Source organism: Sapajus apella, unplaced genomic scaffold (assembly GCF_009761245.1).
Source record: "Sapajus apella isolate SASKATOON/1434 unplaced genomic scaffold, GSC_monkey_1.0 scaffold58, whole genome shotgun sequence".
NCBI classification, from domain to species: Eukaryota; Metazoa; Chordata; class Mammalia; order Primates; family Cebidae; genus Sapajus; species Sapajus apella.
The window spans coordinates 11,769,865-11,784,559 of NW_022436998.1; the positions used below are offsets into that span (position 1 = coordinate 11,769,865).

Sequence of the window (14,695 nt, forward strand, 5' to 3'; positions counted from 1 at the left end):
AAAAAAAATAAAGAAGCTTTTTCCTCTGTGCACATCTGAGTATAGTGTGTAATCCAGTAATTCAAGAGCTTTTTACAGAGATTAAACCATGATGGAATCACGTTATCTATTGTATCAATTAATGAGGAAAATAATATTGCTGAGCACATGAAATCTGGTCACAAATATCCAGGCTACAGAATAACTTCACATTTTGAATGAAAAAGATCCTGATCACTGTTTGCATATTTATTTCTCTGTGTAATTGATTAACACAGTGCAATCCATAAGCCCTACTTCCTGGCTCTTTTTCAACCCAGTGTTGCTACTCACAGATAAAAATATCTAAGAGGAAATATGCTAGGTGGGGTTTTTGAAAAAACATTGGTTTTGTGTTAAAATGAAACAGGGGTGGCGGACTCTTCTGGCATTCATCTTTATACTTTGCTCATCTGGAATGGAGAGTTAACATCTAGAGTTGCAGAAGATGGGAATGAAAGTACACAATAAAAATGACAAAGCAGAAAATAGCCAGCAGCTATCCTCAATGGCACTGCATCATCCCTTCACTGTCCACCTCTAGATTTTTTTCACTGTTTGTTTGTACTATCTTAATTTGTATATGTAAAATTTTGTGATATTAAGTATATTCATATTCTTGTGCAACCATCATCACTATCCATCTCTAAAACTCTTTTAATCTAGTAAGACAGAAGTTCTATACCATTAAACAATAACTCCCTATCTCTCCCTTCTTTATCTTCTGGCCCATCATTGTATGTTGAGTCTGTGATTTTTACTCTACATAACAAGGAAAACTGTGTTGCTTTTCTAACTTAGCTAATGTGAACAATGCAGCTATGATCATGGGAGCACAAATATCTCTTTGAGACTCTGCTTTCAATTCTTTTGAATATGTAACTGAAAGTGTGATTGGTGGCTCATATAGTAATTCTAGTTTTAAGTTTTTGAGAAACTGCCACTGTTTCCCACAGTGGCTGTACCATTTTACATGCCTATCAATAGTGCACAAAGATTCTAATTTTTCCACATACTCGCCAACATGTTATTTTTGTGTTGTTTTGTTTTCTGTTTGTTTTTTATAATAGCATCTCTACTGAGTGTGAAGTGACACCTCATTGTGGCCTTGGTTTGCATTTCCATAATATTTACTAATGCTAAGTATTTTTTCATAAGTTTGCTGGCCATTTATATATCTCCTTTGGAAAAATGTCTATTCAAGTCCTTTGCCAATTTTGAATCAGGTTATTTTTGTTGTATTTTAAAAATTTGCTACATATATTATATATTAATAACTTATCATATATATGAATTGCAAGTATTTTCTCCCATTTTTATGTTGCTTTTTTATTCTATGTCGTTGATACCCCATTACAAAATAGCCAATTCCAATTGGTCTATTTTTTTTTTCTTTGTTGTCTGTGTCTTTGGGGTCATAGCCAATAAATCATTGCCAAATCCAATGCAATGAAGCTTTTGTCCTATGCTTTCTTCTAAGAGTTTTATAGTCTCAGTTTTCAATTTAGGTCATGAGTCACTTTTCAGTTTGTTTTTGCATATGATGTTAGATAAGAATCCAGCTTCATTCTTTTGTATGAGGATGGCACCCAACTTAAAAATTATTTGACCAAATAAGTGAACGTTTATTTTTGAATTCTCTATTACATTACAGTGGTCTGTATTTCTGTTTTTATGCCAGTACTGCTCTGTTTTGAGTGCTGTAGCTTAGTAGTAAGGTTGAAATCAGAAGTATACGTTCTCCAGCTTTGTTATTTATTTTTCTTTTTGGCCATCTGGGGTCCCTTGAAATTTTAAAAATAAGTTTTAGAATAAGTTTGGCCTTTTAAAAAAATATTTCTGTAGATAACATCAATGGGACTTTAACAGAAATTGCAGTAAATCTGTAGACTGCTTGGGAGAGTATTGACGTTTTAACAATATTAAGTGTTCTCATCCATGAACATGGGATGTCTATCAATTTAGTTACTTTCTTTTTTTAAATTTCTTTCTAAAATGTTTGGTAGTTTTCATTAAACAAGTTTCTTATCTTGGTTAAGGTAATTCCCGAGTATTTTACTCTTTTTGATGCTATTGTAAATTGAACTTTCTGAATTTTTAACTAATTCATTTTCAGTGTATGAAAATGGCAGTGATTATTTTTGCTGATTTAATATTTACACTTTGCAAAATTTCTTAGTTCCAGCATTTGTGTATGTATGTACAAACGTGTGTATGGGATCATTAAAGTTTTCTATGTACACGTTAACATCACCCCTAACAGAGATAACTTTACTACTTCCTTTTCAAATTGAATGTATTTTCTTTCTTTTTTTTTTTTTTTTTTTTTTTTGCCTAATTGCTCTGGTGAGGACCTCTGTTACTATCTATGTTGAATATAAAACATAAAAGAAGACACCCTTGATCTGAATCTTCAAAAAAATATTAGAATCTAAAAGGTATAATTTTATTTGTACCCCTCATAGTTTAAAAACCAATAGTATGTTACATGAGATATTTAACTAATACATATTTTTCAACTATAATTAACAAAGTAAATTTAGAAAAGGACAGTCAAATCAAACTTCTTCAATCTTGTCTATAAGTAAGTTCACAATGACCAATAGAACACGACCTCTCATCTTCCTCATTCTCATTTTAAGGTGGTAGAAAAGGTGTATTTTGATAAAATTTTCTATTTCATTCTAGCAATTTCTTTCACACAAATTGCTTGTTAACATTTTGATTTAAATAAAATCTATCCATCTGTTTGTGCTTATTAAATGTCTGTTTGAACCACATGATTCTTATGTTTAAAAGGTTAATTTTACTATAATTACTGGATATTTAGATAAGAAGAGTGCTATTAAGATGTGAGAGTATTATTTGTATATAATCACTTTTTTCCTTCAGGAACCCACTGTGTATGCCCACATATAAATATATTCCTAAAATTATATAAATGATAGAATTAACTGAATAAAATTTTGTTTGAAATCTAGATGTTTTATATTTTACTAAGATTCTCATTATAAACCTTAGAAAGAAAAACAAAATTTACTCAAAAAATCAGAATTTTAAAGCAAAATGAAATCTGGGTGATTATAAGAATGAGGAAATAAGAACCTAGAAATTTCCAATTGTCCTGTCCAAGGAGAATTAAAATATACAAATAAATTACTGAACAATGAACTAGAGAGAACAAAACTACTAATTTTAACCCAGAACTTATTCTGGTTTTAAGTAGGCAAAAATATTATTAGTAGACTGTGACTGTTTCCCTTCCATCCATTCCCTTGTGTAAGAAATTTTATTTTTAAGGACAGTCTTAAAATACTCTTGCTAATATAACTGTCATTAGTTTCTGATTTATAATGTAACATATTTCAAAGCTATGTACTATCCTTTCTCTTTTTCCTATTCTAATGGTTGACCTGAATGCACTTTCTTAATTTCACTTCACTTTAATTATACCTCACACTATGCTAATTTCTCCTCCTCCTGCTTAGAATATTTTCTCTCGCTTATTGCCTAGCCAATTTACCCTCTAAACTTTCATCATAAGTCAAGTTCTTCAATTACTTCCTCTAGAATCTCTCACTGACTTATTTATATACAGCTAACACAGACATACTATAATAATTAAGGGCAAGCCGGGTCGCGTTGGCTCACACCTGTAATCCCAGCACTTTTGGAGGCGGAAGCAGGTGGATCACCTAAGGTCAAGAGGTCAAGACCAGCCTGGCCAATGTGGTGAGATCCTGTCTCTAGTAAAAATACAAAAATTAACCAGGCATGGTGGCACATGCTTGTAATCTCAGCTACTCTGGGCACTGATGAAGGAGAATCACTTGAGCCCAGGAGGCAAACATTGTAGTGAGCCAAGATCACTCCATTGCACTTGAGCCTGGGCAACAAGAGTGAAATTCTGTCTCAAAAAATAAAAATAATAATTAAGAGTCATTGCCTATATAAAAATTAACCTTAGGCTTTATTTACATTTCTATCACCTAAGTACGTACTATTATCCCCACTGTTTTCTAAAACTGTTTTATATATTTTTTTATATAAAATATTTTATTTTATAATATATATAAAAATAAATGAATACTTTATATATATAATAATATATATGGAACAGTTTTGGAAAACAGTGAGGATAGCAGTAGGTACTTAGATGATAGAAAAGTAAATAAAACCTAATGTTAATTTTTATATATTTTATACATATATATATGTTTTTTTATGTAAAGTATGAAAAGTGTTAAATAGCTTACTATGGAGAGATTGCAATTACCAAATGTAATTATTTCTATCTATCTCACTTTTAGTTAAGATGAGGAAACTATTCAGGCATCAAAAATTTAATATTTTTATTATAATAAAATTTCAGAAATCCTCCTAAAATAAATGTGAAGAGTGCATTATTGTATGCTTTCAACTGATGTATTATATAGATTAAAGAAATCATCTCAAGGGACCTGGAGATATGTTGTTAGTTAAAATGGGTGAGCCTTGCTTATCAATCTTGTAATGGGTTTGAAATTATTTCTAGACAATAGCATTGAATGGACACATAAACCTTCCTTCCCTCTAAAAAAGAAGCACATATGATATAGAAATAGCGAACAAATCATTAACAATGGTAACATTACAATACATAGAAACCAGGACACTGGCAGTTGTGGACGAGACAGTTTGAATAACACAGACAAATGATTTTAAAGCAGTTAAGAATACCTAATTTTTTTTTAAAGTGAATTTTTGGTATAAAGAAAATATAGTTTATCTTCTTTAGAATTATGAGCCCATTTAAATTACTTAGGTAACCAAGAATTACTTAGGATTCTGACTGCTACTTACAAATGCCTGCGGAAGCAAGTAAATCACTCTCCTAGTGCTTAAAGATATTTATCCACAAAATCCACTTCTCCTCTCTGACCCTTAAAAAATGACACTAAGTGGAACAGGTCTAACATGGTAAACTGCCAGAACACATTTCATAGTGTATTGCAAATGAAAGACACAATGGAATACCTGTTAGAATAAAGGAGATTTCATTTTCCCTGCAAGTTAGGTGAGAATGCTGATCTCAAGTATCTGTTCTGCCAAGTCAAAGGTTACAGCACATTAACACATTCAGAGCATAGGTGCATGTATTAATACCCTGTTGAAGAAAAGAGCACCACTTCTAGTAATTATAAGAAGTTGCTCCAGGTGAAAAATATTAATTCATGTCTGCAATAGATTGTTTAAGACTCTCTCAGTTGCTTTAATACTATTTTTAAAACCCTTTCCGATGAAGCATACTCACCCCATCTGGCCTGCCATCTGAAGCTGTGATGATCAGAATGTAGCGATCAGTGCTTTCCCTGTCCAGTGCTTTCCCTAAGGTTAGAATCCCCGTGCTAGTGACAAAACAAACAAAATAAAACAAAAAAACAAATAAGACAAAAAGAGATATTACATCACAAGAAGAGTCTTCTTAGTATAGCAAATTACTTTTTTTTCCCCCATTTATTTATTTTATTGCATTTTAGGTTTTGGGGTACATGTGAAGAACATGCAAAATTGTTGCATAGGTACACACGTGGCAGTGTGATTTGCTGCTTTTATTCCCCTCTCAGAAATCATAGCTTGAGTATTTTAGATGTATAATATTAAGGTTCATCCTGAAAATTGAAAAAGGCTTTTAAGCCTGTCAAATTTCTTAGCAGTACCTGTGAATTACGAAACTGACACCGAACTGATTTCCTACCTTCCAGGAAATAAAACATAAAAAAACTGTACTTAACTCATTCTAGGAAGAACAGTGACTATCTTGTTTTCAGTTATTTCAAGAGAAAGGACTTCACTATTCCTTAGCAGTTTCAGAATTCTTTGAGATGAGGAATGGTTTCTTATAACTAATCGGTGTCACCTTCCAGTTTATGTCACATATATGTTCATTATGAAAATGTTAAAACCCATCTAAATTTTATCTCTGACAAAAAGTTCTCTTTTTTTTTAATTTAAAATAATAGAGGCCCCTTGTACAAAATTTAAAAATAGAATTTTTAAAAATTATAGAAATTCTTTTTTTGAAATATTTCTTTTTGTACTTTATTATAAGCACATTTAAATATATGATTGTTTCAGAGGAGGAATCATTCTGCTTTTCATTTTTTAAGAAAACATGATTGTATTAGATTTCATGTTCTCATTTTATAATTTTTTTAAAACCCCTTTTTTGGATAAACTAACAACTTTAGTATTTTGTTATTATTTGGAAATTTAGCTATTTCTTAACTGATGTATAATAGGAGATTAATAGCACTTGAGAAAATTCTTGCACTTAGAATATTTTTAAGACTTACTCCTTACCTTTGTACTATTCAAGATAAGTGTTTCCAAATATTTAAGACTTTATTCACCCATGTAATTTATTTTATAACAGTTTGACTATTCATATTGCTCTCTAATGCAGGTTCTATATTTATTTCTTAGATTTTACAATCTGACATTGTACATATTTTAATTGAGCCTAACAAGCATCCACTGCAGAGGAGAGTTTACCCGAATGTATTAAGACATTAAAATATTTATCAAGTCCAAAACATAAATTGTTTCTAATGGATAAAATGCTTTCATTTTAAGGCAAGTGCTTTTATTGTAAAGAGAATTTAAACAATTCATATCACATATGGTAGTTGAGTACAAAGGCTCAAAGCCAATGAGTCAAACTTAGAATCACAGTTAGTCCATTTGTTTATTTTATTGTGATGGTTGACATGGACTTTTTTTAAAGTTCTGAACATATGGCATGCCCATGAAAAACTGACTCTGCTTCCTGTACATTTAAAAAATGTTCTGTCAAAATAACTGAAAACCAGTTCTGAGAGCATGTTCACAACAATTAAGTTTGGACCAGCTTCCTACAGTACAGAAGGTCCAGATAATCCCATTTTAAAATGACATTAAATGAGAAAAGTAAGACATGTATTTCTTCTGAGGCTTATTCACAAGTATCTTAAGAAATGGGAAATCAGAAAACCTAGCCAAGGTATAGTAAGAGAAATAAAGAAAACTGAGTTATCATTTTCATTTTGTTTCTTCCCTCAGTTTAATTCTCTATATTCCTCCTTACAAATTCAATTAGAAAATTACTAAAAACTATATTGTATATTTACAATGAATTACAAAACTTACTGTGATAACTGAGTTGATTCCCTAGCTTCCAGGAAAAAATATAACAAAACTATGCTTAATTCATTTCAGGAAGAACATTATCTAGCTTGTTTTAGATTATTTCAAGAGAAAAAATCTGTTATTCTTTATCATGTTCAGAATTCTTTGAGACAAATATTAGATTCTTATAAGTAATCTATACCACTTTCCAATTGTATATAGTATTTGGAATATATATATATATATATATTCTATACTCTCTATACACTATTTAGAATATATATATTCCAGAAGTACTATAAACTGTGTACAATATAGTATACAGTATATTCATACTCAGGGCCATTTTACACACAAACAGCTAATTGTCTATGGTCTGGTGTTTATTACTGGAAGTAGATTTTATGTAATATGCGGACTCAATGTTGTAGGCAGTTGTGTGGTATATTTGGGCAATGCGGAAGGGGAGAAAAATAGGCACTATATTTTGAGATTCATAGCTGAAAGTCTAGTTTATGGGTACACATGTACATCCTTTTATTAAATCTGAGGAATAGCTCAGCAGAAGTCTTATTAGCAGCTAGATGGAGGCTATCAGGCCAGGATACATTGGGGTACATTTAGTAATGCAATATAGCTTGTAAGTTCACATATTAAAAACACATAAGCTTCTTCAACTGATGAGACATTAATAATACTCCTACTTAAATTATATAGGATTGGCAATACATTTCCCAGGAGTGATGTCAGTAGAAATGGAGAAGGCAGCTCCAAGAAATAGTCTCACCACTAAACATCAAACAATCACAATTAAGCAGGGAACTTCAAAAGCAAATTTGATAACACTCTGGAAAACAGTCACAGATTTACAGCAACTGGATGAAGGCAGATTTTTTTTTTAAAGGTAAATCAAATATGATAGAAGAACTTTAAGGCATTTTGACTTGTCTTTATTCTACCATCTCACTGGCTCAGAGTGGCCTTGAAAACATCAGTGAACATTCCCACTATGACACCATGTATTTCTAGAGGGAGCAGATTTATCCTTATTCATGATGAATTGTGGTGATCTATTCTAATATGTCTGGAGACTGCCTGAAGGAGTGATACATGGCACTTATCTTTGTTTTACCAAACTTGGAAATTACTCAAAGCAGAAAGACAGTGGGCATCCTTCAGAAACACTGTAAGGCACAATGCATCTATATAGTCAATTGATTTTCAACAAGAATGTCAAGACCATTCAATAGGAAAAATAGTCTTGTTAACAAATAGCACTGGAACACATGGAAATCTGTATGTAAAAGAATTGTTAGACTACTTCGCTTTATGAACAACTATTAACTCAAAACGGATCAACAATCTAAACACAAAAATTGAAATCTGTAAACAACTCTTAGATAAAAACTAGAAGTAAATATTAATAATCTTGGATTTGGCCATAGATTCTTAGATATGATACCAGATCACGGAAAGCAAAAGAAAAATAGATATACTGAACTTTGTCAAAATTTAAAAAAAAAAACAAACTTTTGTTCATCAAATGACATTATTGAGAAACTTAAACAAACCACACATATAATGGGAGAAAATATTTACAAATCCCATATCTGATAAGAGTCTTATTTCCAGAATGTATAAAAGATTATACAACTTAACAGTAAAAATAAATCCCAATTTAAAAATAGGCAAAAGACTCGAATGCACATTTTTTTCCAAGGAAGATACACAAATAATCAAAAAGCACATGAAAATATGCTTAATGTCATTAGTCATCAGGCAAATGCAAATCAAAACCCACAAGCAAGTATCACTTCACACTCACTATGATAGTTATATTTTTTAAATGAAACAAATAAACCACTACTACTACCAACAACAACAACAATTAAATGTTGTCAAAAATGTGAATTAGAATCCTCATATATTGCTGGTAAGAATATAAAATGCTTCGATCACTGTGGAAAACATTTGACAATTCCTCAAATGGTTAAAAACACGTAATTACAATATGCCCCCCAAATCTGCTGAGTATATATTAAAAGCAAAACAAAACAAAACAAAAAAACTGAACACAGGTACTTAAATACACGTAGATATATGTTCACAGCAGTAGTATTTGTAGTACCAAAAGGTAGAAAAACAGCTTAAATGCCTATCAGTTAATGAATAGGTAAACACATTGTTGTATATGCATGCAATGGAATATTATGTGACCATGAGAAGTAGTGACCTACTTACACATGGTGCAACACAGATGACTCATGAAAACATTAGGCTACAAAAAAGCTAAACACAAATGGTCACACATTGCATGATTCCATTTGTGTATAATACCCAAAGTATGTAAATTTATGAAGCCAGTACACAGACTGGTGGTTGCCAAGGGCTAAAGGAAATAAGGAATAGGCAGCAACTGCTAAAAGGGTTCAGTTTAACATTCCAAGCGATGAAGCTATTTTAGACAGAGGTGGTAGTTGGGTAAGTTCTGAATCTCCAAAACACTAGTTAATTGTTCACTTAAAATGGTTAATTTTATGCTATGTGAATTTCAACTCAATTATATAAATTATATTGCAGAGAATTTATCACCAAACTTTTGTGCTACATTCCTGAAATACATTTTACTTGACATACTTAAATTCTTTTAGATAATAAGTTTTGCCTAACAATAAAGATTGTGTTCAAAAATATTTAAAAATTTATCACCTGTAGTCCAGCTACTTGGAAGGCTGAGGTGGGAGGATCACGTAAACCTAGAGGTTTGAGTGTAGCCTAGGCAGCAGAGTGATACTCAGTATTAAAAAATTAAACAATGCAAATAGAAAGTAGCAGAGGATATCTACTTCCACATGAATGAAGCTACTGAATTTTATGGTTTGCCTAACCATAAAAATGGTGTTCAAAAAATATTTTAAAATTTATCACCTGTAGTCCAGCTACTTGGGAGGCTGAGGTGGGAGGATCAGGTAAGCCTAGAGGTTTGAATCTAGCTGGGCAACAGAGCAATACCCACTCCTAAAAAAATTAAACAATGTACATAGAAAGTAGCAGAGGATATCCACTTCCAAACAACACAAGCTACTGAATTTACAAGCTGCTTCTGTAAGTAACTGTTTTTCAAAATTCCATTGTTCTCTAGGAAATATTGATGCAGTATCATTATAAACTAAGATTATCTCACGTATTTCATGGTATACAGGCTTTGTTTAAAACTTTTGTTAAAAAATCTACTGCTTGTGACTGAACATCATTTATACTTGCAATTATTTGAGCCTTTGATAGATTTATCACGTTGCTTTTGGGCACTGAGTTTTAGGCCTTACGATGATATTTAGAGAGATTAGCGTATGTAAAATGTGTGATTGCAGTCGGGCGCGGTGGCTCACGCCTGTAATCTAAGCACTTTGGGAGGCCGAAGTGGGTGGATCACGAGGTCAAGAGATCGAGATCATCTTGGTCAACACCACATGATGAAACCCCGTCTCTACTAAAAATACAAAAATTAGCTGCGCGTGGTGGCGCGTGCCTGTAATCCCAGCTACTCAGGAGACTGAGGCAGGAGAATTGCTTGAACCCGGGAGGCGGAGGCTGCGGTGAGCCGGGATCGCGCCATTGCACTCCAGCCTGGGCAACAAGAGCGAAACTCCGTATCAAAAAAAAAAAAAAAAAAAAGGTATGGTTGGTATGGTTGCCTCAAATTTGACATGGTGTTAATTATTATATAGTAACTGGCAATTAACAAAAACATACTAATAGAGGAAGTTAGGTTTTGATAGCAGTTTGGGAAAAAGATGATAGTAGCATGCACTGAGGTAGCAGAGTGAAGTGTGAGAAGTAGTTTGATCTGGTTATATATTCTGAAAGTGGAGCTGAGCTGTCAGGAAATAAAATGAATATCATCTCTTTTTTATATATTATTTAATCTTCAATATAATCATAAAATTCAAACTGATATGAAAAACATAATTGAGCATTAATTTAGTGTCAAAACAAATTAATCACCAATGTAATAAATAAAAATGCGATTAAAGAAAAAAAATGGAATTTGGACCAGAGATGGAAATAACTTTTTTTGAAATTCTGTTGTTTAGCACTTAAAGTGTTCTATCACAGACCCCCATGCTTCAGTGATGACTGAATATTTGAGAGATGGCAATTCCTCAACCTCTCTTAATAAATAACTACACCATTAGGCTATAATATTTATAAGGCAAGTTGTTATACATTTTATTTAAATGTAAGCTTATTTGTGGGTGTTTGTTGAGTGAATATTTGCTAAATCATATGCCACTATCAAGACAGGCACTATGAAAAGATACTGGAATAATGCATTATATTAGAGAATCATACAGATATGGCCGCTTAATACATGGCACTGAATGATTTTTATAACCAGTGTTTGTGATTTTTAAAAAACCAAGGCCTTTTCTTTAAAGACCCAGTTTCTTTCTTGGCTATGTGACTAAGCCAATTTATTAAAATGACAACAATTCAATACTTTGTAAACCCATACTGACATTAAGATGATTATTCATTACTACTAATTTTTAAAAAGAATTACAAGAAAAATTTGGCATACTTTTATTTCAGTAAAAGAAAGGAAAGTCATGGTATTATAATGATGCTTATTGAGAGAATTTGTAATATAGCTTCAAATAATGTAAAATTTAAAGTATGCAATCAACATGGAAATATTTTTTCATTTTGCTTTAAGATATAAAATATAACACAAACAATAGTTGCATATATTGAAGTGTCTGATAAGGTATAACATTACTTATTTTTTTAGCATTCCTGTCTTAGCCCATTTGTGCTGCTATAAAGGAATACTGCAGCTGGGTAATTTATAAAGAAAATAAGCTTATTTGGCTCATGGTTCTACAGGCTGTACAAGAACAGAATGCCAGCATCTGCTTCTGGTGAGGGGCTGAGATCGCTTCCACTCATGGCCAAAGGTGAAGGGCTGCTGAGGTGTGCAGAGATCACATGGTAAGAAAGGAAGCAAGAGAGAGGGGGAGGTGTCAAGCTCTTTTTTTTTTTCAACCAGTTGTTGTGGGAACTAATAAGCAATCACTCATTCATTACCATTGGTACTAAGCCATTCAGAAGCGGTCTGCCTCCATGACCCAAACAAAACCCATCAGGCCATCAGGCCCCATCTTCAACATGGGGGATCAAATTTCAGAATGAGGTTTGGAGTGTCAAATATCCAAACTATAGCAGTATCTGGATTGCTCAAATCCCCGAAAGTTACAGAGAAGTGGTGGTGCAAATTTTTGAACATGAATCTCAGAAGTTTCAAAGAAGGGAGCAGTTAAAATGTCAGTAACTTTTCTCCATTTCAAATGCATTGAAATGTATTGCTAGACAGTGTACAGGACCCTAATTTTAATTAGGTTATTTCCCTTTATTATTAAGTTGTAACAGTTCTTTATATATCCTTGAGATATGTTTCAGATCATACACATTATTTAAAAATATTTTCTCTCATTATGGGTTGTGTTTCACTTTAGAATGGTGCTCCTTGAAATACATTTTTAAAAATTGATGAGACCCAGTTTATCAATTTCATCAAATTTATCGATTTTATCAATCCTTTGTGCATTTTGTGTCATATCTAAAATATACTGCCTAATCCAAATAATGAAGATTTACTTGTGTATTTTCTTCTAAGTGGGATGTAGTTTTATCTCATATATTATAGTTTATGATCCACTTTGGGCTCATTTTTGTGAATGATGTGTGATAAAAATTCAAATTGATTCTCTTGCTCCTTGTCCCAGCTTCATTTGTTGAAACAAAGTTCTTTCCTGATTGAATTATCTTTGCCCATTTTTTGAGAATCGATTGACCATAAATACTAGATTTTTAAGTCTGCCCAGTGACTTACATATCTATGTTTATGCTAATACTACACAGCCTTGATTAAAGTTTTTCTTTAACATTTTTATATTCTTTAATGATGATTATAAACTGTAGCTAATTTATGATTTCTACATCCCTATGGGATAAAAATGAAAACAGTTAATTAAGCCTTTTTATTTTTCAAATAGTGGTTTACTTATCTGTGAAATCTAAAGGTCTGGAAAATACTATTTTTGTCCATGGTATTAACTATTTTAACTCATGGTTGTAAAATTCCATTCAACGTGAAATTGGAGGTATTTCTGAGAAGACTAATTGACCAGCACATGGTCCTCTTGTGTTGACATTCGGTCCCACATGTTCCTGAATCTGACATGGCAATGTATTCATTTTTCAAAGTTTTAACTTTATAATCGTTGGCCAGGTTTACATTTCTATTCTTTCAGAAAGTAAAACTACAAACTACATAGGAAACATCACAGAAGAGTCAAGCACAGCTCCTTAGAAACCAGACACATGTGACAACAGAACTTCCCCTTGAAAGGGGAAGCAAATGGTCTCTCTGAAGCTCTAAATGGCTTTTTTTAATGCCTGCTCCCAGTTTTCTCAACAGTTAACATGAGTAATATCTCAGATGTGTTCAGAGGTAAGTAGGATGACCTTGATTGAGACCTCAAAGAAGTTTGGCATGAAGATGTATTTTATTTCATTTTGCTTTTTTTCTTAAATATGCCTGTTAATCAGAAATTGAAAAATGTGTTTGTAACACATTTTGCCTACAAGACTCTGAACAGTTTAGTACTAACCCTTTGTAGTAATGTCCTTGTCATTATCAGTAGCTGACAACTTTAAAAGCATCTCATTAATCCCAGTTAGGCTTTCAAATGAAATGTTTCCACATCAGTGGATTTTACTTAGTAAAAAGTTAAAAATACACAGCCTCCTGGATGAGATTTCTGGGTCCAGAATTAACCTCTCAGCTACCATTAACATTCACAGAAAACAAAAAGTACAACAAACAGCTGAAAGCCTCTGATTAGAAGTCTGTTTTCTTGCTAACAGTACGTTGTTTTACATTTTTTTTTAAGTAAGAAATTATTTTTAACTTACGTTTCTGAAAGATTAAAAACTCTCTGAGGATCTCCATTCTCAATGGCATATGTTATGGAGTCTCCCTCTCGATCAGTTGCCTTCAGAAAGAAAATATAATTCAATTATCAAGTAATTGATATGGCTCTCATTCAGTACAGAGTAATATAACAGCTTGAAACTAATAGCATAGAATGTCCATGATACTCTTAGAGAATAAAGATCAAAGCATGGCCCAATGGCAAGGTGTAAAATTAAACATTTCATATCTGATTCATTTCTGAATATGTAATCTTACTTGGTGCGGAAATACAGTAATCATTTTCTCAAGGTTTACTTATTTAATTAACTTAGTGAATTTATCTGTTTATAATTTAAAAGCGGCTAAACTGTACATATACATTTTCTGTGTCAATAAATTGTTTAATGCATATTCTTTTATTTTACTTTTCAGAATATATCAAGATAATAATTCAAATCAGTATAACTTTCTGGTTTAAAATACTGAATTAAGAACCACAACCCATGACTTCAAAACTGGGCTCCATTTGTCCTTTGCGATTATTTCTGTTTA

General features: G+C 32.1%; 1 protein-coding gene across 10 annotated transcripts in view; it reads right to left on the reverse strand.

Moving 5' to 3' along the window:
* PCDH15 (protocadherin related 15) overlaps positions 1 to 14,695 on the reverse strand; it is an 819,037-nt gene that overhangs the window by 238,786 nt on the left and 565,556 nt on the right. For all 10 annotated transcript variants that reach the window (XM_032245634.1, XM_032245633.1, XM_032245636.1 and 7 more), the window contains 2 exons: positions 14,143 to 14,222; positions 5,312 to 5,405 (listed from right to left, as the gene is read on the reverse strand). In XM_032245634.1, the coding sequence (XP_032101525.1) occupies positions 5,312 to 5,405; positions 14,143 to 14,222 (174 nt within the window). The remainder of the gene's footprint in view (positions 1 to 5,311; positions 5,406 to 14,142; positions 14,223 to 14,695) is intronic.